The sequence below is a fragment of the Paroedura picta genome, chromosome 5 (assembly GCF_049243985.1).
Source record: "Paroedura picta isolate Pp20150507F chromosome 5, Ppicta_v3.0, whole genome shotgun sequence".
Lineage (NCBI taxonomy): Eukaryota > Metazoa > Chordata > Lepidosauria > Squamata > Gekkonidae > Paroedura > Paroedura picta.
Window position 1 is genome coordinate 120,645,437 of NC_135373.1, and position 24,178 is coordinate 120,669,614.

At 48.3% G+C, this 24,178-nt stretch overlaps 1 protein-coding gene across 1 annotated transcript; it reads left to right on the forward strand.

The window, feature by feature from the left end:
* Positions 1 to 677: 677 nt before the first annotated feature.
* Positions 678 to 11,909, forward strand: KCNJ8 (potassium inwardly rectifying channel subfamily J member 8). Its single transcript, XM_077340227.1, has 3 exons — positions 678 to 1,121; positions 3,905 to 4,375; positions 7,052 to 11,909. The coding sequence occupies exons 2-3, from the start codon at positions 3,990 to 3,992 to the stop codon at positions 7,950 to 7,952; spliced, it is 1,287 nt and encodes a 428-aa protein (XP_077196342.1). The 5' UTR covers positions 678 to 1,121; positions 3,905 to 3,989; the 3' UTR covers positions 7,953 to 11,909.
* The last annotated feature ends 12,269 nt before the right edge of the window (positions 11,910 to 24,178 follow it).

Consider the following 24,178-nt stretch of genomic DNA (forward strand, 5'->3'; position numbering starts at 1 on the left):
CTCTCAGAGTGCAGTTCTCTTAGAGCTCTCTTAGCATCACCTATCTCCCAAGGTATGAGCCTCTTGTGGCGCAGAGTGGTAAGGCAGCTGTCTGAAAGCTTTGCCCATGAGGCTGGGAGTTCGATCCCAGCAGCCGGCTCAAGGTTGACTCAGCCTTCCATCCTTCCGAGGTCGGTAAAATGAGGACCCAGCTTGCTGGGGGGTAAACGGTAATGACTGGGGAAGGCACTGGCAAACCACCCCGTATTGAGTCTGCCATGAAAACGCTGGAGGGCGTCACCCCAAGGGTCAGACATGACTTGGTGCTTGCACAGGGGATACCTTTACCTTTACCTTTATCTCCCAAGGTGTCTGTTGCGAGGAGAGGAAGGGGAAATGACTGTCAGCCGCTCGGGACTCCTTTGAGCAGTAAAAAAGCAGGGTATAAAACCAACTCTTCTTCTTTGTCTAACACAGCAGAGGATTGAGGAACCTCTGTTCAAATCAGGCCTCACATCCCTTTGAGAGGTCGGTCCTAGACAGGGCGAAGGGTCAGAAGGTCATGACTTTTAGCCCTTTTCCTGTGCATTTCGGTTCAGTTCGCAGAGGTTGGGGCCGCATTTCTCTCCCTCTCTTTCTCCCTCTTTGCGTCAATGCAGTTCGGGACTCAGGCCAACTTCTCTCCCTCCCCCTCCCCTCCCTTTCTTCCTCCCGTCTCCAGCATCAAGATAATGTTGAAAACTTTGCGGAGATTTGTATGTCAGGGGAGGAGGAGGAGGGAATTCTTCCCCGTGGACTTTTGGAACCGCAGCTGGGCTGCCGTTCTCCTCTCCCTCGCCCAGGGCCCTGACTGGCTGCCCTTTTCCTCCTCTGAGCAGTTCTAATCCGTCTCCCTCCTCCTTCTCCCTGCTGGGGAACCGCTCCTGGGTGAAGGCGTACCAAATAATGCCTCTGCCATATGGATGACCATCGCAGCTGACTTGGAGGCCAAGCAGCCAGGGGATCCCAGCGGGCAGCGGAGTACCCAAGTTCTAATCCCGCTTGGTCTCCTTTTGCATCTTGAGGTTTCAGCAGAGATGGAAGCTCAGAGGGTTTGGCCCAGCTGACGGTGGCGGTGGAGCGCGTCTTCTGTCGAGGAATCGGTAAGTTTCCCCTTCTCCTTTTTCGGTCTGTCCTTCTGACAAATCAGTCCAGGTGTTTGCAGCTGTGGTGGCTTCCCTTTGAAATGTCTTAGCTCTCCCCCCCCCCCCACCAAAGGAATCCTGGCTTTGTTATTGTTCACTTTGAAACAAGCCTGAAACCCCCCTCGGTAGATCACACCCTCTACCCCGGAAGCATTTTCCCCTGCCGCACACCCATACACCTCTGAAGGGGCTGGCTAACAGAAGTGAAAGGAAAGAAGAAGAAGAGTTGGTCTTTCTACCCCGCTTTTCACTAAATGAAGGAGTTTCAAAGCGGCTCCCAATCACCTTCCCTTCTTCTCCCCACAACAGACACCCTGGGAGGGAGGTGGGGTTAAGAGAGTTCTGAGAGAACTGTGCCCAGCCCAAGGTCACCCAGCTGGCTGCATGTGGAAGAGCGGGGAATCAAACCCAGCTAGTCAGATTAGAAGCTGCCACTGTTAACCAGTACACAACATTGGCTTTCTTTTTCTGTCTCAGACCCCTCTTTTTAATTTTTTAATAATTATTTCATAACAACCAACATGAAGAAGAGTTCTGGTGAATTTGAAAGCTTCTGCTGGCTCTTTGTCATATCATATCATAAATATTCATGAGGTTTTTGCTTGGAGTAGACCGTACTGACTTTAATGGTCTGATTCAGTTTAAGGCAGTTTCGTGGGTTGATCCTCAGGGCAATCCTTATAATGCCCAACTCCGATGCAAAGTCATAAGTATATATTTGTAGCATCTTCCGAAGTTCATATTTCTAAGGGATCTGATGCAAGGGCTATCTATCACCGTCCATAAATGACCAGGAACACATCTTAGGATCCTCACTCTATATATTGGGGAATAGGGATGTTTGGAGGAATTGGTGTATTGGAGGACCAAGATAAATGTATTAGAAGCCAAGTGCTCCCCTTGGCCCACTGATTGACAGCTCTCGCCCCATCCTGAGTTCCCCCCCAGGTTGCCAAGTCTTCCCCCCCCCCAGCTACTGGTGGGGGAATGGGGAGGTAGATTTGCCAGATCCAGGTTGGGAAATGAGTAGAGATTTGGGTACAAAACCTAGAAAGGACAGGGACCTAGAAAGGACAGGGCACAATGTCACATATAGCCCATCCTCCAAAGAATCCAATAGGTATTGTGTTCAAGAGCAGTGGCTGGAGAGTAAGGTTTGAGTCCCCGCTCCTCCACATGCAGCCAGCTGGGTGATTTTAGGCTAGTCACTGTCCTGTTAGAACAGTAATATCAGAGCTCTCTCAGCCTCAACCACCTCACAGGGTGTCTGTTGTGGGGAGAAGAAGGGAAAGTGATTATAAGCTGCTTTGAGACTCCTTCAGGTGGAGGAGAGCAGGGTATAAAACCCAACTTTTCTTCCTCATTTTCTCCCGGGGAACTAATATTTGTGGTCTGGAACTATAATTCCGAGTGATCCCCAGGTCCCATCTGGAGATTGGCATTCCTACAGAACAAGCAACAGACCCACTGAAACTATTTAAATCTATTTAAGGGCAGGTATTTAAAAAGCAAGAAGCGAGTTTTCTGAAGCTGGATGTTCAGAAATGTGTAAACATGGTTTGCAGTTCTACTGGTCCAAAATCATGAGCAAACTTCCAACCACATCATGTTACCTGTCAAGATTCAAAATCAAGGCCACTTGGCATTTTGCTAAATGGGTCAACTTTCTCCGTCTAAAAAAAAATCCAAGACAACTCATGGAGCTGGGCTGTGTTTTCATAGGATTAGCAGGATTCTTTGGTATCGGTGGGCAAGCAGATAGCCCATCTCTTGTCTTATGCCCTAATCTATTGACCGGTATTCTCTTCCTCCACGAGAGACATCAAGCTCCTCTTGCGAGTTTGGATTAACATGGTGGCATGAAGGTTTGAGCAGAGTGCCTTGAGGACCACTGTTTTCCTAAAAACAAAAAAAACACCCCCAAATCATAGAATCACAGAGTTGGAAGGGACCTCCTAGGTCATCTAGACCAACCCCCTGCACCATGCAGGACACTCACAACCCTCTCACTCACCCACTGTCACCTGCCACCCCCTTGAGCCTTCACAGAATCAGCCTCTCCGTCAGATGGCTATCCAGCCTCTAAAAATCTGTTTAAAAATGAGACAGAATTTCTTTTGAATTAATTTCATCCCATTCGTTCTGGTCTGTCCCTCTGGAGCAAGAGAGAACAATTCTGCTCCATCCTCCATATAGCACCCTTTTAAATACTTGAAGATGGCTATCAGATCCCCTCTTAGTGGTCTCCTCCCCAGGCTAAACAGAGCAAGCTCCCCCACCCTTTCCTCATACGTCTTGGTCTCCAAACTCCTCACCATCTTTGTTGCCCTCCTCTGGACACGTTCCAGTTTGTCTACATCCCTCTTCAACTGGGGTGCCCAAAACTGAACACAGGACTCCGAGTGAGGCTGAACCAGAGCAGAGTAAAGCAGTACCATCACCTCCCGTGACCTGGACACGATACTCTATTTGATACAGCCCAAAATCCCATTTGCCTTTTTAGCCACCGAGTCCCACTGCTGACTCATGTTCAATGTATGGTCTACTAAGACTCCTAGATCCTTTTCACACATGCTAACAGCTTTACCACTGCTGGTTGCATGTGGGGGAGTGCAGAATCAAACCCAGCTCATCAGATTAGAAGTCTGCACTCCTAACCACAACACTAAGCTGGCGCATTTCTGGTCGGAAAGACAAAGAGCAAGAAGGAACCTCATTACCATCTTCTGTCTTTTCTCAAGGTACAAATAAGATCATACAAGACACAGAAGAAATCTCTTTGCTGTCCTTTTCTGCTCTCCACCGTACTCTTCTCTCTGTCGGTTGATGGACTATGGTGACGGGAAGATGTTGGCCAGAAAGAGCATCATCCCAGAAGAATACGTCCTTGCGCGCATCGCTGCAGAGAACCTGGGCAAACCTCGCATCCGGGATCGTCCCCGCAAAGCCCGGTTCATCGCCAAGAACGGCGCCTGCAACCTGGCGCACAAGAACATCCGGGAGCAAGGCCGCTTCCTGCAGGACATCTTCACCACCTTGGTGGACCTCAAGTGGCGCCACACCTTGGTGATCTTCACCATGTCCTTCCTCTGCAGCTGGCTCTTCTTCGCCATGATGTGGTGGCTGGTAGCCTTTGCCCATGGAGACATGAGCCACCCGTGCATTCAGAACGACGACATGGTCAAGTGGAAGCCATGCGTGACTTGCGTCAGGTAAAGCATGCGCATGGGGTTTGATAGATGATTTGGTTCACAAATCAAATTCAAATTCAAAAAACCTTTAATGGCATATAAAAACATCTACATGAAAGTAAGTAAAAGGTAAAGGTAAAGGTATCCCCTGTGCATAACCGAGTCATGTCTGACCCTTGGGGTGACGCCCTCTAGCGTTTTCATGGCAGACTCAATACGGGGTGGTTTGCCAGTGCCTTCCCCAGTCATTACCGTTTACCCCCCAGCAAGCTGGGTCCTCATTTTACCGACCTCGGAAGGATGGAAGGCGGAGTCAACCTTGAGCCGGCTGCTGGGATCAAACTCCCAGCCTCATGGGCAGAGCTTTCAGACTGCATGTCTGCTGCCTTACCACTCTGTGCCACAAGAGGCTCTTTTATGAAAGTGAGTAGTTGTTCATTAATAATATATAATGATCACAAAGTTTTAAGATAAAACAAATAAAGTAAAAGAATGATAACCAATTACAGATTCCTCCACTGAATGCTCAGTAATCACTAATTCACACCAACTATAAATGCCCATGGATTAGAATTATTTCTTACTTAGCCGATTATCCTTTTGTATCACCGCAGCCAAGAATTGGGCTACTAGTTTTGTCATTTCTGGGGCTTTATCAGCTAGTAAATATTGAGTGATTCTATCCATAGGGCCAGAGAAGTTTACAGTGAAGGGGACAATAAATCGCTGCCTGAGCATGTAATGCGAAGGACAATAAAGTAAAATATGTGATACTAAGTCAGACTCTGATTGACAGAATTTACATAATCTGTTCTCCACCGGTACATTACTATACCTACCTGATAGTACAGCTGAGTGGAAGATTCTCATTTTAGAAGACAGTTTAGGACCCCCACCTCCCTGCAGAGAAGGTCTGAGGGGTAGTCCAACCATCCATTCGACAAAGATCAGACAACCAGCTATTTTAAAGCTATGTAGCTGTCCATTTCCCATGTCAACCGCCAAATGAACAGAAGCGTCTGTTCATTTCACAATGGCTGACTCCACACACACACCCCCAAGAGCATCCAAACAAGTTAGGGTAGCCAGGTCACCAATGGAAGAAGGGGAGGTATGATTGCCAGATCCAGGCTGGGAAACCCCTGGAGATTTGGGGATGGAGCCTGGGAAGGATAGGGTCTCAGTGGGGAACAATGCCACAGAATCCACCCTCTGAAGCTGCCATGTTCTCCAGAAGAACTGATCTCTGTAGTCTGGAGACGACCCGTAATTCCAGGGGATTCCCCAGGTCATACTAGGAGGCAAATCCAAAGAATGGCTGTGTCCACATGTCACTGGACAACAGAAAGGGTCTCCAATCTTGTTGAGCCAGTGGGCACTCTGAGATCTCTGAGAATGGGGAATGGGTGAAGATACCTAAAGGTCATCACAAAATGGCTGCCGCTAAGGCCTGCTGCTGGCCGCCAGTCTTGCCCACTGTGAATGGCGGGGGAAGAAGAACAAAAATGCTGCCAGCCTCTCTACCGGTATGTCACGTCCAGGCAGAACCCAGAAGTGACAATGGGTAGCTCTAGGGTGGTGCCTATGCCACCCATATCCTCACCCCCAAACCTCCCACTGATCACCAAGCAACTCTAGCTGTCATGGAGGTCCATGACCTTTAAGAAAATTGCTGCCACTGGGTCTTACCATAGAGTTTCTGGCAATTCCTAGAGCTACAACGATCACTCTCAGTGTTGCACTGGAAGTGACGTCATCATGGTCAAGACACTTCCCACACTATGTCCCTGCCCCCAAGCCTCCTGATGGTTACCACACTCTCTTATGATGTGACCAACCTTGGAGACCAAGAAAATGTGGGACGTGGGCTCATTGATTAGGGAGTGACAACACGGGACACTATATGCTCCCACGGGACACCATTATGGCCTCCCATCTCCAAAGCACTCCTGCAGCCGTGTATTTACTTAATTTGTACCCCACCTTTTGATCCGAGGGGACTCAAAGCACCTTACATCCTGTCTTCTGTTCTATCTTCATGACAGTCATGTGATGTAGATGAAGGGGAATACAAATCTGGGCCAGAAGTTATGTAGAGAAATTCTAGGAATTGCCAGAAACTCTATGGGTTTACCACAGAGTATCTTGTGATTCCTAGGGGTACCGTACATCACTTTGAGGCCTCCTCCACAAGTGACATGAGGGGGGAAATTCACGATAGGACTAGTCAGTTCTTCCTGCATTCTGCAGTGGGTTGGACTAGATGACCCTGGAGATCCCTTCCAACTCTATGATTCTATTATTCTAGTACATCTTTCTGCTTGATAATGATGGGATCCGTTCAGTCGTGTCCGACCCTCGGCGATTCTATAGGAAAGTTTTCGCCATACGTCTCTGTCAATGACCGCTTCTTTTAGTTGGTTCATGGTCATGCCTGTATCAGGAAATTAAAATGCTAAAATGGAGAGTTCTACTCGGACTCCTTGACATGCTATATTTATACATTCAGAGATTTTATTTGTAAGAGAACCGTCAAACACGTATACAACCCCTGACCTCAGTTGTAGCAATTGTGGTACAGCCCAGAAAAAGACTTAATCAGATGATCCAATGAACTGCATAAGCTTCAACAATTAATATCTTGGCTGGTCCATCCACCTCATCACGGTGTGCTGTTCTTTCCCTCCTTCCCCACAGGTCCTTTACCTCTGCTTTCCTCTTCTCCATCGAGGTCCAGGTGACCATCGGTTTTGGGGGCAGAATGATGACGGAAGAGTGTCCCATCGCTATCACCGTCTTGATCCTCCAGAACATTGTGGGCTTGATCATCAATGCCGTCATGCTCGGGTGCATCTTCATGAAGACAGCCCAGGCGCACCGAAGAGCGGAAACGCTCATCTTCAGCCGGAACGCCGTCATTGCTGTTCGAAACGGCAGGCTCTGCTTCATGTTCAGGGTGGGGGACCTGAGGAAAAGCATGATCATCAGCGCTTCGGTGAGAATCCAGGTGGTCAAGAAGACCACGACGCCCGAAGGAGAAATCATCCCCATCCACCAGCAAGATGTCCCAGTCGACAACCCCCTAGAGAGCAACAATATCTTCCTCGTGGCTCCGTTGATTGTTTGTCACGTCATCGACAAGCGGAGTCCTCTGTACGATATCTCGGCCAACGACTTGGCCAGCCAAGACCTCGAGATCATTGTCATACTTGAAGGCGTCGTGGAAACCACTGGGATCACCACCCAAGCGAGAACCTCCTACATAGCGGAAGAGATCCTCTGGGGCCATCGCTTCGTGCCCATCGTGGCGGAAGAGGAAGGGGCCTATGCTGTCGACTACTCCAAGTTCGGCAACACGTCCAAAGTGGCGGCTCCACGCTGCAGCGCCAAGGAGCTGGATGAGAAGCCTTCCATCCTTATCCAAACCCTCCAGAAAAGCGAGCTGTCCCACCAAAACTCCTTGCGGAAACGCAACTCCATGCGGCGGAACAACTCCATGCGGCGGAACAACTCCATGCGGCGGAACAACTCCTCTTTCATTGTGCCCAAGGTCCAATTCATAACACCAGAAGGGAATCAAAATGCAGTAGAGACATGACAGATATGTGTGATAAAACTTAAGTCTTTTGTAGAAAGGGAGGGGGGTGTTATTCATGTTAAAATTGTCCGTTCTTAACTTGGTGGGGAGCACAGTGGGACTTGGGGTTATTTATTATATGAAAGCACTAAGTCAAGTCAAGACACTAAGCTGATAGGCCCTTGTCTGGACTGTACCATGTGACAGAATGCTCCTCCAATCAAAATATCCCTTGAACACAAAGTGCGTGTTCAGGAAAAGCTCAAGCCTTTTGCCCTGACATCCTAATTTTCTTTATGGAGGGAATTTGAACTATGGGAGAACATTAGATGATGTGAACAGTCTGAAGTGGTACAGCCCAGACACCAGTTTCCTAGTGCAGTGAGAACCTCCATCCATGTATGAGTCATTCTGGGCAGCTTCCCACATTACAATTCCATGAGCAAGGTCTTCTCTACAGCAGGAGTAGTCAACCTGTGGTCCTCCAGATGTTCATGGACTACAATTCCCATGAGCCGCTGCCAGCAAACGCTGGCACGAGCTCTTGGGGATTGTAGTCCATGAACATCTGGAGGACCACAGGTTGACTACCCCTGCTCCACAGGGTCTAAAACTGTGACGTGGGATTACAGATCATCGGGAACAACTTGCAACTACTTGAGACTGCCTCTGTCAAGCATTCGGAAATTTCAGCTCGTCCCGAATGCAGGCCCGACCGAAACAGGCAGCAGCATTCAGGGGTGGGATTCTGAGATGGTAAACAAATGCTACCATTTAAGACTGCAGGAGAAGGGCATCGTTTGTCTAATGTTCCCCAGTATAATAATTCCCGATAAGAAAGATGGTTCTAGACTAGGCCTCAACATCGTCTGCCATTTTCTTCATAGCTCCTTTCATTGTTTGTCATGTCAACAACATGTGGAGAGCCCTGAAAGAAATGACTAATGTTTAACATATTAAAGTATAATACAATTGTTCTGAGAAATACAATCTCAATCTTGCAGTCTCAAGTGGTGCTGTCCATTCTACCAATTCAGTATTCAGCCATATTGTTGCTGTGTCATTGTGCTGCATGGGTAGACCACACCAAAGGCCTGGTTCATGCATAAGTTTGTCCAGTTAACTTTTGTGGTGGACAACCAACCGCTCCCATTGCTCCATCTCCCTCACTGGCTTGATGTAGAAGCAGGCCCAGACATGACGTCAGTACATTGTGCAACACTCTAGGAATTCCTCCAATCTCTATGGCTTTTACCACAGGGATTGGGGAAATTCCTAGAGCATCAGACAATGCAGTGACATCACTGATGCATACCTCCCTAGCCTCTGCCCCCAAACTCTCTTAGAGGAAGCAAGCAGAGGAGTAGCAACCCTATTCAAATCTGTAACATACTGATGGGGTTAAGGATGCCCTGTTTTCACCATCACAAAATCTGCCACTCAAGAGAGAGGGCAGAGTGATGTCATGGGGTGGAGCCAGGTGATGCCACGCCCAGTAGAGATATTAACTGCAATGCTTTGGTCTACCCACTGGACTTTTTCCGCTCGATAGCTCTGAATTTGTGAACAGGTGAATTACGTAGCCACAATTTATGCAGCTATGATGTTCACCAGAGCAAAAAAAGAACATGGAAATTAACTATACATTAAAGAGAAGAAAGAGCTGAGCTGCTAATGACCGATTATTGTTACATATGCCCAATTTCACAACTCCACCCAACAAGCTTACTCGGAGGTGGTGGAACAGACTTTGTTGAAAATGCCCGTCGTTTTGAATCCTCCTTTATCGTTAGAACGCCAGTGCGCTAAAGCCCCGCAAGGGGTAGGTGACTCAGCGAGTTTGATGGGCTATGAGAGATCTTGACTGGAGCTAAGTGGGAATTGTTGGCAGAGTAAATAACACAGGGACGCACAGCATCAACATGTGCTGATACCCCCATGGAAAGAACTGGGCCAGGTTGCAGAATGTGCACCTGCTTACCCAAATGCTGTGCATCCCAGCCAGAATCATAGAATCCTAGAGTTGGAAGGGTCCTCCTGGGTCATCTAGTCCAACCCCCTGCAAAATGTGAGACACTCACACCCCTATCACTCACCCACTGTCACCTGCCACCCCCTTGAGCCTTCACAGAATCAGCCTCTCAGTCAGATGGCTATCCACAGCCTATGTTTAAAAACCTCCAAAGATGGAGAACCCACCACCTCCCAAGGAAGCCTGTTCCACTGAGAAACAGCTCTGTCTCTCAATTTGTGTAGAATAGAATCATAGAATCATAGAGTTGGAAGGGGCCATACAGGCCATCTACTCCAACCCCCTGCTCAACGCAGGATTAGCCCTAAGCATCCTAAAGCATCCAAGAAAAGTGTATATCCAACCTTTGCTTGAAGACTGCCAGTGAGGGGGAGCTCACCAACTCCTTAGGCAGCCTATTCCACTGCTGAACTACTCTGTGAAACAATTTTTCCTGATAGCTAGCCTATATCGTTGTACTTGAAGTTTAAACCCATTACTGCGTGTCCTCTCCTCTGCAGCCAACAGAAACAGCATCCTGCCCTCCTCCAAGTGACAACCTTTCAAATACTTACAGAGGGCTATCATGTCCCCTCTCAACCTCCTTTTCTCCAGGCTGAACATTCCCAAGTCCCTCAACCTATCTTCATAGGGCTTGGTCCCTTGGCCCCAGATCATCTTTGTCACTCTCTTCTGTACCCTTTCAATTTTATCTACGTCCTTCTTGAAGTGAGGCCTTCAGAACTGCGCACAGTACTCCAGGTGTGGTCTGACCAGTGCCGTATACAATGGGACTATGACATCTTGTGATTTTGATGTGATGCCCCTGTTGATACAGTCCAAAATGGCATTTGCCTTTTTTACCGCTGCATCAAACTGCCTGCTCATGTTTAGTTTACAATCCACAAGTACCCCAAGGTCTCGTTCACACACAGTGCTACCTAGAAGCGTACGGGAGAATTTATGCAGCTTTGATGGACTGTTCCCCAGATCAGAACATCTGAAGGGTAGCATTCTCCCGTCTGAACCTGCACATGTGCTGAGACCATTGTAGACTCTTCCGGGAGAAAAGTGAGCAAGCCCAAGAGACCTGGGCTCTTCTGTTGTGGTGCCAGTTTGTGGACTGTCGCCCCCCAGAGACGATCACTTGGCACTCGTTCTGTATCTTTCTCCCCCTCCTTTTCTTTTTAATACTCGGCGCCAAGCTAAATAGGCTTTATTTACACAAGCTTTTGGCAGGACAGTGAACTGAACTGGTTTCCCCCTTCTGTCTTTTCCTTCGGTCTCATTTGGCTGCCGCTTTATCTCCAGACGGAGTAGGGTGTCTCATCTGGGGGAAGTGGGGTTCCTCCCACATATGTTTAGTTACATTTTGTTGTCATTGGTTTTAAACTTGGTTCAACTGTACTTTTAAAATTTGAAGCCAGCTGGCCCCATGATTGCACTGTAAAAAGGTCAGAAGGGCCCATTCTGCACACGTTGGATAATGCACTTTAGAAGTAGATTATCCTGTCCAGCTGCAAAAGCACATAGAAAGTGCATTATCCTGTGTGTGTGGAATGAGCCAAGGTTTGAAATACATAAATGTGTCCCTTTGGTGACCAAAGTTACCACCTGGCATATCCAGTTGGGCGGGTTGATCGTCATCTGTAGAATAAGACGAGGGGGATTTTAACTTCCTCTCACAGAAATTGGAAGCATGGGGTAAGGGAGAGATCTGAGGGACTGTGCTTCACAAAATACATAAGTACAACCATGTGGCGGCATGCACATTGTGTTAATTTTGTCAGCAGATACCCCACAGGAACACCTGGGGCTGTAACCAACGCAAATCGTATACGAATTTTCAAGCGATTCAACATTACTTAGAGAACTGCTTTGAGGATCGCAAGTTCTCTCTTGTAAAGCCATTAGGTGTCCAATTTCACAAGGGTGATCTTTTTCAATAAAGTTTTTTCCACATCCTTTCTTTGGCGTGGTGCGTCGTTGTGTCTGAAGTTGTGTGTGCCTTCTTAAGTGTCATCAGATTTCTTCCGCCTCATGGTGATCCTATGCCAAGCTTTCTCAACCAGGGTTTTGGCAGTCCCTCAGAAGATAATGGGGTGAGGGAAAATTCCTCCAGAACCTTCTCCTCCTCCACATATCAGTGGAATTGTCATGATTACTATACGATTATTATGACTATTTATATTCATTTATACCCTGCCTTAGACAACTGCTTTCTCAACCAAGGTTTCGTGAAACCTCGGAAGGGTTTCTTGATGGCCCCGGAAGGGTTTCCCAAATGCGTGGGAGTGAATTAATTTTTAAAATATATTTTAAATTTGTTGAACATTCATTGGATGATATGATCATATATGGTTGTGCCAATTCCCCCTCTCACGACCAATGATGAGCCTGGAGGGGGTGGGAAGGGGAGGGGCCCCGGGTGGGCGTGTCCACAGCTTTGCTTCCCAACCACATTCTGTACAATTGCACCACTTCTGGGGTTTCTCGAAGCCTGAAGAATGTTTCAGGGGTTTCTCAACGGTAAAAAAGCTGAGAAAGGCTGCATTCTGTTTCAAAGTTTCTGAAGAAGAGAGCACAGACACACAAAAGCTTACGCACAAAAAGCTTATACCCAGAAAAAAACTTTGTTAGTCTTAAAGGTGCCACTGGTATTGTGAGGATTCGAACCCAGATCTCTAGCTCACCATGTTCCATTAGCTAGATCCTGGAACTCACATCTTTGCCTTGTGAACTTCAAAGCAGGATATAATCCGTGTCGCTTCTCACAAACCCCGGAATCCCCTTCCAGATCTAGCTTTCAACAGCAAAGTAGTTCCAGCACGTTCTTCATTCTTTATATTTATTCTTTTATTGTAAACCGCCGCGAGTCTTTAAGAGCAGCGGTATATAAGTTCAAAATATAAACAAACAAAAACAAACATGCTGAGAGTACCTTCCCTGAGTATGACTGAGTCACTGTAGTATGGGTGCCAACCTCCAGGGGGGTCCTGGAGATGACTACTACAGGTCTTCTCCAGGCAACAGTTCCCCAGGAGAAACTGGCTGTTTTGGTAGGCAGACTGTGGCATTGTAGCCCACTGAGGCCCCTCCCCACCCCGAAGCCCACCCCTCCACAAGCTCCACCCCTCAGACCTCTGAGTATTTCCAAACCTAGTGAAGGTGACTCCAAACCACATCCAGTTCTCATGCCCATCTGGGTCAAGGATTTCCAGCGCTGACAGTGTACCTTCCAGGAATTCTGGCACCCGTACTTCTTTTTAGAAATTAAAGATTCCTTAAGAGTTTGGCCCAGATCCGCCGTATGACTCCAGCAAGCCCATGTCTCCTTCAGTCGCCTGGCCCATGCAAGAAAATGCGGGTGGCCATTTCAAGAGACAGGGTTTACTTTGTGGAAGATTGTTCCATAAATCCCCATTGGAGAAATATTTATAAGACGCTGTCGCAGCTCTGGCACAGACCAAGGCTCCCAAAGAAGGGTCTCAAGAGGAACTAAATCCCAACAACTCCAATTGAATAAATGACGGTAAACAAGCACTCCGCCTTATAGCTTCAGGCCACACTCACAGTCTAAATTCACAATGGGATGACAGGCCACACTGTGAATTTTTCCGTTTCCCCCAGCGCATTGGGATTGTATACATTAGGAAATTCTTTCCTATTCCTTCTTTCAACACAGATCTGTTAAAGCGGCAGTAATCGGCCCACAGTTGCATGTATATTTTTACACGACAGCCACCCCGCAAGCGTTGATTTACTGAATTCTTCTATAAACCAAAGGAAGAATGGTCAGCCATGGGGGCTGAGCTGAGTTCTCCAACTGCAGGCTTCCTCCAACCTCCAGGAAGAACCTGGAGGGTCTCCCTCTATCAGAATCTATCACCGGACAACCACGATCAGTTCTCCCGGAGAAAGTGGCTCTTGGGGAGGGGGGACTCTGTGAAATTATAACCTGCTGAGGTTCCCTCCCCTTCCTAAATCCCGCCCTCCCCAGGCTCCACCCCCAAAATCTCCCATATTTCCCTACCAAAAGCTGGCAACATTGTTGTTCTCCAAACGACCAATATCAGTTTGAATAGGATGGGGAGGGTTGGGGAAGAGAAGATTTAGGGTGGGGTTAAGTTGGGGTGTGGGAAGGGAAGGGATCACTGGCAGGGGCTCATGGGAACTGCAGTCCAAGGACATCTGGAGAGCCACAGGCTGGCCCCCACTGCCATAGAGTTTACTGTTAAAAGTTGCTGATTTCTGCATGGGAACTGAACTTGGTAGTCTGGAGGTCAGCTGTAACTCAAGCCCTGTCTGGAAGTTGGCAACCTGAAGAAGATGAAGAAGAAGAAGAGGAAGAAGAAGAAGAAGAAGAAGAAGAGTTGGTTCTCATATGCCACTTTTCTCTACATGGAGGAGTCTCAAAGCGGCTTACATTTGCCTTCCCTTTCCTCTCCCCACAACAGACACCCTGTGAGGGAGGGGAGGCTGAGAGAGCCCTGAGATTACTGAAGAAGAAGAAGAGTTGGTTCTTATATGCCGCTTTTCTCTATCTGAAGGAGTCTCAAAGTGGCTTACAGTCACCTCCCCTTCCTCTCCCCACAATGGATACCCTGTGAGGTAGGTGTGTCTGAGCTGGCTGCATGTGGAGGAGCGGGGAATCAAACCCGGCTCGCCAGATTAGAAGCTGCTGCTCTTAACCAACACACCAAGAGACAGGGTTCTTTTCTTGAACCGTGTCAATGCACAACCACTGTGAGAGAGAGGGTTCTCATTCTTCCGATCTCCCAGAATTACAACTCGTTTCCTGGTTACATAGATCGGCTCCTTGGAAGGTGGACTTGATGGTATTATATCTAGCTGAAGTCCTTTCTTTCTCCAAGTCCCAACCTCCCAAGGCCTTATCCCCAGAATCTCCAGGCATTTCCCTACCCAGAGTTGGCAACCATATTGGATACTGTTAGCCAAGGCTGAGAGGCATCCCTTGACATCAGAGTCATCAGAAAGTCCTGTGAGGAACAAATGGTATTCCCCTTTCCCCACCCAAGGAGCTTGCAAAGGGAGGAATGAAAACCACTGTATGGTTCATTCTACTCATTCCATCTTTTGAGGCACTTCAGAGAGGCACTTTAGAGAGCTCCGACAGAACTGCTCTGTGAGAACAGCTCTAACAGGACTGTGATAAGCCCAAGGTCACCCAGCTGGCTTCATGTGGTCCTTTGGGGGATCATGTTTGGTGCACGAGTCGAACAATGGGCTCCCTTGTTAAGGCTGTTCTCACACACTGTGGAAGAGGCAGGCCACCGGGTCCCACTGGACACGGCTCATGGGAAGGAAACGGCCCGAGGACACCAGTCTCAACCTCGGCTCCTCGGAGACGTGGAGGAAAACATCGGTTGCTGGAGAATCCGCACGCTTCGTCTCAGTGATATGGGTCAGACGGTTACAGAGGGGCAGCCTGCATTTCAGAAGATAGAGCTTTCCCATGACCTAGAGGGGACTCTGTGGGGCAGTTCACAGATGTTTTGTGTTAGAGGAGCCGGACAGCTTGAAGTCAACAGCTTTAAAGAAAAAAATCTCAGCTTGCAAATAAATAGAAATGTTAACTCAGTGGAGAGGGGGGATCACCAGCAACGAAAGGGCTGAGAATTCTAGAAAATGGGACCCTTCTGAAGATGTGTTTATGCTGAGAAATTTGAAAAAAAAAAAAACCTTTTCCTTCAAAAAACAAAAAAAAACTCCTGGAAAGAGATTCTGCTTTCCGCTTTCCCATTGGAAAAGGCTAATCTAGAATCCTTAAGAAGTCAATTTGCCAAGGAATTGCTCATCACAAAATACTAATTAATTGTAAGCCAGGGCAATGAATAAATTGGGAAGATGTGGGATTTCTGGCCTTTGCGCTGCTATTTCCACCACGTTCTCAGGATGGCGTGAATTTCTGGCATGGGGCGAAAAGCACAGTTCTGGGGACCGACCTCCGACCTGCTGCGATTACCATTCTTTAAAATAAAATCTAAAAAAGTGGATGTTGACACCATCACGCCGCAGTGAATTGGTGCCGTTCCTCTTTGTGCCGTTTGTTGGGTCATTTCCGCACATCGGTCAAAATAGCGACACGTATTCCGATCCCAATCGTGCAATAGTATATCGCACCTTCTGTGCCCTCCTCACCTTCATGCTGTTGCGCCTTTTTCAGCCACCGTCTCGTGCATCTTCCCCTCCACAGCCGTGACTTGAAAAGCCAGTACACAGAGCAATGCGCCTCTCATCGGCCTGTCAATCACTGTAGGCGACCAATCCCATCCAAGCATATCCGGCTGGTGTTTAAGTTCCCGTGATGTCCAAAATATATATTTTTTAAATTATGACTTATCCATTGCTATGCATATACACTGCCTCATACATGCACAGCAATTTTAAAAATTGAAAGCTATGTGTGGCAGGGCACATTCGTTGCCATGCAAGATGAACAGGGGGGAAAAATCCCAAAACAGCAGGGCGAGGGAGGCATATTCTGTCTCTTCTGCTGCTTCCCCCTTGCACATGCACATGCTTCCCTGTGAGGCCCCGCCACCACCACTGCTGCTTCCCCCCCCCACACACACACACATATGCTTCCCCATGAAGCCTTGCCCCCGCTGCCCTCATGTGCACACACACACACACATACACACACCTCGTGTACCATGTGGAGGTAACGTGTGCGGCAGGACCCAGCTTACAAGATACTCTGGGAGGGAGGGAGGGAGGGAGGGGACTTGTGAAATGACAGGGGGATTCTGCCTCCTTCGCTGGGCAGGGAAAGGTCAGGGGAGAGGGTGGGAGAAAGGTGGCAGGCTACAGCCCATTTCACCCTTCATACGTTCCTTCTGCTGGTTGTCCGCCGGTGGATCGCGCTTTTTAGGCTGGTGAATCCACTTTTTTGGGATTCCCAAACTCGCGCTTTAAAATAGAGGATGTAGCCAGCCGGCTGCTGCCTAAAAGCTGGATGTAGGCGATGTCGTGCGGAGTGTCCAGAATATGCCACCTACATTCGGCAAACATTTCACTATATTTATCGCTGGACTAGACTAGACTGATCTCAGTGGGCCTTTGGTCTGATCCAACGGGGTTCTTCTTATGTTCTTATGCTCATTACTGTGCAAGTTTAATTTCATAGAATCATAGAATCATAGAATCATAGAATCATAGAGTTGGAAGGGGCCACACAGGCCATCTAGTCCAACCCCCTGCTCAGCGCAGGATCAGCCCTAAGCATCCTAAAGCATCCAAGAAAAGTGTGTATCCAACCTTTGCTTGAAGACTGCCAGGGAGGGGGAGCTCACCACCTCCTTAGGCAGCCTATTCCACTGCTGAACTACTCTGACTGTGAAAAGTTTTTTCCTGATATCTAGCCTATATCGTTGTAGTTTAAACCCATTACTGCGTGTCCTCTCCTCTGCAGCCAACGGAAACAGCATCCTGCCCTCCTCCAAGTGACAACCTTTCAAATACTTAAAGAGGGCTATCATGTCCCCTCTCAACCTCCTTTTCTCCAGGCTGAACATTCCCAAGTCCCTCAACCTATCTTCATAGGGCTTGGTCCCTTGGCCCCAGATCATCCTCGTCGCTCTCCTCTGTCCCCTTTCAATTTTATCTACGTCCTTCTTGAAAGGAGGCCTCCAGAACTTCAGAAACAGCCGAGGTGGTTTGGTGGATCAGGCAGCCAATCTGGCCCGTGACGCAAATCTAAACAACATCCTCTCAGCCCCTCTGAGACCACTCCAGTCTCCGTCACAACTTTCGACCTCCCTCTTATCACAAAGAAGATCCGGAATCATTGTGGCTTAATTGTCTTCCCCTTGGGATGCAATCCCATTTCCTCTTGGCCTCCGTGCCTCGGAATTTCTCATGCCTGCTGTTTCCCAGGAAGGACAACTGAAAACAAATTATTATGATTATTAAATGATCAGAGAGCAGTTCCTTCCGTGCGTTCAAAGAGACCTTTGGGAATCCTTCCTAGCCGATGTTTTTGGGTACATCCACCACGTTAATACAATTAAAAGCCCCTTGAGCACATGGGATGGAGACCATCAGCGAAACAGTAGCTTCTCAGTTTAGAAAAATATGTGGGTGGGGAGGACAGAGATTTAGAAAATTATGCAGTGGGATAGACAGTATCCCCCCCCCCCCAGAACCCAGGGCCCCCCAATGAAACTGTTGGTCAATAAACTCGAAACCAGCAAAAAGGTCTTCACTCAGCACATAATTCAGCGTTGCGAGTCACCGCCAGGGAAACGCAACGATGGCCAATACAAAAGATGGCATTAGACATTTTTATGGAGGATAGAGTTATCCATCACTACTATGCATGGTCGCCAACCTCCAGGTGGAGAAATAAACAAAAGAGACTAAATAGCAGAGTTTGAGAAAACAAATAACTGAGGCAAAAAAAAAATTATATTCTTAATATTTCATGATTTTTTCCAAAACTCTGCCACTTTTAATCAACTGTCAGCTAGCCGTGCTTATGCAGTGTTCGCATATTCCCACTGGTTTCATGAGAACGGGGACGCTGTTATTTAATAGTGTTTAAACTTGTAGGTTGCTGGCTTCCGGGGTCGAGTGTTGCAATGTGGAGGCAGCCAGGGGCACACCACCTCTGCTCATCTCGGGCCTCGAAAAACCTGCAGGGTTGCCCTAAATGGGCTGTAACCTGACAGCACTTTCCACAAGCCCCACAGAAAGGCCGTGGGAGAACAGGGAGAGCCAGCGTGGTGTCGTGGTTGAGAGCGGCAGCCTCTAATCTGGAGAACTTTGATTCCCCATGCCTCCTCCCCGTGCGGCCAGTTGGGTGGCCTTAGGGCAGGCCCAGTTCTCTCAGAGCTCTCTCAGCCTTAGCTACCTCTCACAGCGTCTGTTGTGAGGAGAGGTAGGCCACTTTGAGACACATGAGGTGTACATTGGGCCAGTCCCAGATCTCTCAGAGCTCTCTCAGTCCCTGCTACCTCCCTGGGTGGCTGTTGTGGGGAGAAGTATGCCACTTTGAGACACACGAGGCCTAGCTTAGGCCATTCACACAGTTTTCTCAGAGCTCTCTCAGCCTTAGCTACCTCTCACAGTGTCTGTTGTGAGGAGAGGTAGGCCACTTTGAGACACACGAGGTGTACATTGGGACAGTCCCAGATCTCTCAGAGCTCTCTCAGTCCCTGCTACCTCCCTGGGTGGCTGTTGTGGGGAGAAGTAGGCCACTTTGAGACACACGAGGCCTACCTTAGGCCATTCACACAGTTTTCTCAGAGCTCTCTCAGCCTTAGCTACCTCTCACAGTGTCTGTTGTGAGGAGAGGTAGGCCACTTTGAGACACACGAGGTGTACATTGGGACAGTCCCAGATCTCTCAGAGCTCTCTCAGTCCCTGCTACCTCCCTGGGTGGCTGTTGTGGGGAGAAGTAGGCCACTTTGAGACACACGAGGCCTACCTTAGGCCATTCACACAGTTTTCTCAGAGCTCTCTCAGCCTTAGCTACCTCTCACAGTGTCTGTTGTGAGGAGAGGTAGGCCACTTTGAGACACACGAGGTGTACATTGGGCCAGTCCCAGATCTCCCAGAGCTCTCTCAGCCCCAGCTATCTCCCAGGATGTCTGTTGTGAGGGGAGGTAGGCCACTGAGACACGAGGCCTACCTTAGGCCAGTCCCAGTCCTCTCAGAGCTCTCTCAGCCCCAGCTACCTCCTAGGGTGCCTCTTGTGGGAAAAGGAAGGGTAAGCCATTGTAGGCCGCTTTGAGACTCCTTCAAGTAGTGCAAAGCAGGGTATTAAAAAACAGCTCTTCTCCTCCTTTATCAGCTGCTCTGCTTTGACGGTTTCAAAACCTTCCCCTTATCTCTGAAGGCCATCGATCTGAAGCGAAAACCGAACCACCAGACGTCAGGCGTCCAAGGAAGGCGACCATTTATAGATGCCTTCTCAGCAGCCGTGACGTCACAATGTCAACAATATTCCCAGTAATAATTAACCCAATGGGACTAGGGGAATGCGGCATAACTATCATTATGTGAGGCCCGATTAAATGTGGCAGAGTTATCATCCGGGCCAGAACGATATTTTCATGGGCTATTCTTCATAATCTTGTTTTTTCTCCAGTCGTTGTGTTTGCTTAAGACAAACTTTTCCTTCGTCGCTTCAGCAAAACATGGCCTGGGGAGAAGAAGCTTATAAGTAGAACATTGGTAGAAGAAGAAGGTTTGTGCCAGGGGGACCTTGGAGACCACCTAAGTTTTATTCAAGAGAAGAAGAAGAAGAAGAAGAGTTGGTTCTTATATGCCGCTTTTCCCTACCGGAAGGAGGCTCAAAGTGGCTTACATTCGCCTTCCCTTTCCTCTCCCCACAACAGACACCCTGGGAGGGCGGTGAGGCTGAGAGAGGCCTGAGATTACTGAAGAAGAAGAAGAGTTGGTTCTTATATGCCGCTTTTCCCTACCGGAAGGAGGCTCAAAGTGGCTTACAGTCGCTTTCCCTTTCCTCTCCCCACAACCGACACCCTGTGAGGGAGGTGAGGCTGAGAGAGCCCTGATATTACTGAAGAAGAAGAAGAGTTGGTTCTTATATGCTGCTTTTCTCTATCCATAGGAGGCTCAAAGTGGCTTACATTCACCTTCCCGTTCCTCTCCCCACAACAGACACCCTGTGAGGGAGGGGAGGCTGAGCGAGCCCTGATATTAATGCTCTGTCAGAACAGCTTTATCAGTGCTGTGGTGAGCCCAAGGTCACCCAGCTGGCTGCATGTGGGGGAGGTCAGAATCGAACCTGGCTTGCCAGATTAGAAGTCCGCACTCCTAACCACTACACCAAACTGGCTCTCACTACACCAAACTGGCTCTTAGAGGTGAGATTTTGTGGGCACAGTGCACTTTGACGGACATTTGTGTGCTGCGCCCACAAAACTGCACACCTTGTATAAAACTTAGCTGGCCTTAAAAGCTGCCCCTGGACTCAAGCCTTGCTCGGCTACTTCAGACCAACATGGCGACCCATATGAATCGAGAGCAGGCTTCCTCAACCTGGGTTTTTAAAATATTTTTTAAAGTTTGTTAAATATTAATTGGGTGATATGACCATATATGGTCATGTCAACCCACCCACCCCTCTCAAAATGGCCAATGATGGGCCTGGTATGGTGGGTGGGAAGGGGAGAAGCCCTGAGTGGGCATGTCCACAGCCATGCTTCCCAGTCATATTCTGCCACTTCTGGGGTTTCTTGAAGCCTGAACAATGTTTCAGGGGTTTCTCGATGATAAAAATGTCGAGAAAGGCTGATATAGAAGATTAATAGTTAGTGACAAACGTAGTTGTTAGTAGTATTCATCCTGGATTTTTTATTTACATTTTCGTTTGTTTAATTCAGGGGTAGTCAAACTGTGGCCCTCCAGATGTCCATGGACTACAATTCCCAGAATTGTAGTCCATGGACATTGTAGTCCATGGGAATTGTAGTCCATGGACATCTGGAGGGCCGCAGTTTGACTACCCCTGGTTTAATTTATATCCTGCTGCTCTCGGCATGCAGTCTCATGGCGGGTTACAGATAAAAACCTCAATAAAACCCCCAATAAAACATACAATCACTACCCCATAAAAACTGTAAGCACTCCACTAGAATGGCGATAGTCCAATCCCATAATCCTTAGCTGTAATCTGGTTTAATTTTTTGTTTTTCAGCTTTAAGACCTAACACAGTCTGGGCCCACCTCTCTGTGAGACCGCCTCTCTGAATACGAGCCCCAGAGAGTACTACAATCTAGTAGACCCAACCAGCAAAGAATCCCTGGCCCTAAAAAAATACACCAGGCCTCAACCAGTATCAGGGCCTTCTTGGGCCTGGCTCCTGCCTGGTGCTCTCCCATTGTAGTCCTTCCTCTCTCTGAAACCTGCCCTCTCCCATGTTACATCCCCAAATCTCCAGCAATTTTCCAGTCCTGCAGCAGCCATTTTGTGTCTGGCTCCGCCTCCTGCAGCATCCATTTTGTGGCTGGCTCCGCCTCCTGCAGCAGCTACTTTGTGACTACTGCATACCACACTCTATCAGAATTCCAAAATGTCCACGGGCTCAAAATGGTTGGCAGCCCCCATGCAAGTAGATCATGGTACTAGGTTGCAATGTTATTGTACTAAAACAATATTACAAAAAACACACACCCAATTTTGTTTCATTCACACACAAAAAACTGCAACTCTGCTTCTCTCCCGGAGATCCAGCCGATGTGCATTTGTGGGACGAATATTCTGGGACAAAACCGAAAACTGCTTTAACGTGAGATGCTCTGAGGCAGAGATTCGGGAATGGGCACCATTCCCATGACCAAGGCATGTCGCCGAATGTTTCAGCCCAACTTGCCAAGAGGCCAAATAACGCTTCACTCCACACCTTATTAATTTGTGGAGAGGGTTGGCACGCTGCGATTCCACGTCCCCAAACATGGGAAACTGGCAGATCCAGTCCTGCGGGTCATCCGTCTCAAGGGAGGGTCGCCTCTGAGACTCACGGCCTCTGGCCAAAATTTCGGTAATCAACCAACTCAATCGTGAAGACCTCGGGAAGGAAAGACAGGCCTCCCCGGAGAAAGCTGCACAGAGGGATTAATCCCTCCCTGAGAATCAGTCGCATTTATAATAAATACACAGAAGAAGAATGAGTAAGTAAGACTTGAAAGGAAGTTCAATGGTGTCATTGGAAAATGGGGTTCTTCCACCAATCTTTGGGTTGAGGCCAGTGATTCAACACCATCGAATTGACCCCCACCGTGACGGAAAACCTCCACGGAGAACAACAAATATGATTCTGCATCAGAAATTACTGTGACTTCACCGTTGACCTTGCTGCATGGCATTTTAATGGCGAGGGGCAATTTTAAATGGTTTCGAATGTCAATTAATGGATATGATTGTTATCCTTTGGGATGGAATGAATCTGCCCCGAGCCATTATGGAAGGGTGGTATATTAATTGATCAATTGTTTTTTAAAATTGATTAATTAATTGTGTTTATTAAAATCCTTTTTGTGCCTGCTTCCCACCCATTTCACGGTCCCCAAGGGGTATGCGTGCTAAGTAGTTTCCTGCTTTGCGTGCTTCTATGAAAGAAATTCCTCCAAGACATCCTAGGAGAGGTCTTGAACATTGAGGGCCGTGGCTTCCTTTGGCCTGATCCTGCGTTGAGCAGGGGGTTGGACTAGATCAGGGGTAGTCAAACTGCGGCCCTCCAGATGTCCATGGACTACAATTCCCAGGAGCCCCTGCCAGCAAATGCTGGCAGGGGCTCCTGGGAATTGTAGTCCATGGACATCTGGAGGGCCGCAGTTTGACTACCCCTGGACTAGATGGTCTGTATGGCCCCTTCCAACTCTATGATTCCTTAAGTGAATCCATCTCAGGTTGGGAGTTCCTATTTTCCTTTAAAATGCAAACATATGTAAAGCAAGTGCAGGACTGACAAAGAGTTGCAGGGGTATCTTATTTTCCCCCTACCTCACCATAGCTTCTTTCCCTTCCCCAAAACTCCCCAGAGCCTCTTCCCTTTTCCTGCATCCTCCTCCCCTCCCCACCACCAGCCAACCTACTTTTTATCAGCCCCCCCCCCCCCATTTTAGGTGCAAACTTAAAAGGACTCCAGGGAATGGTAGAGGACAGGAAGGCCTGGAGGATCATTGTCCATGGGGTCGCGATGGGTCGGACACGACTTCGCACATAACAACAACAACCCCCCATTTTTGTCTTTCCATCCTCCGCTCTATTGGCTGAGTAATTTTACACAACAGAGCAGCACAAATGGACTAAAGTGTAGAGAGAAGAAGAAGAGTTGGTTCTTATATGCCGCTTTTCTCTACTTGAGGGAGTCTCAAAGCGCCTTACAGTCTCCTTTCCCATTCTCCCTCCAGAACAGGCACCCTGTGAGGGAGGTGGGGCTGAGAGAGCCCTTAGAGATCTGCTCTGTGAGAACAGCACTATCAGGTCTGTGACGAGCCCAAGGTCACCCAGCTGGCTGCATGTGGAGGAGCGAGGAATCAAACCCGGCTCACCAGATTAGAGGCTGCTGCACGTAACCACTACACTGCACTGGCTAGACATAGCATTCTTCAGGAATTAACATACTGCATAGTGAAGGGTAGAGAGAACAGTCAGGTTTAGAGTTGCCAGGTCATCTCTGGCCACCAGTAGGGGGTGGGAGAGAATGGTTACCAGATCCAGGCTGGGGAACTCCTGAAGATT

Coding starts and splice junctions, on each gene's coding strand:
- KCNJ8 (XM_077340227.1), top strand. CDS start 3,990: ATGGACTATGGTGACGGGAAGATGTTGGCCAGAAAGAGCATCATCCCA. Junction 4,376..7,051: donor CCATGCGTGACTTGCGTCAG/GTAAAGCATGCG, acceptor CCTTCCCCACAG/GTCCTTTACCTCTGCTTTCC.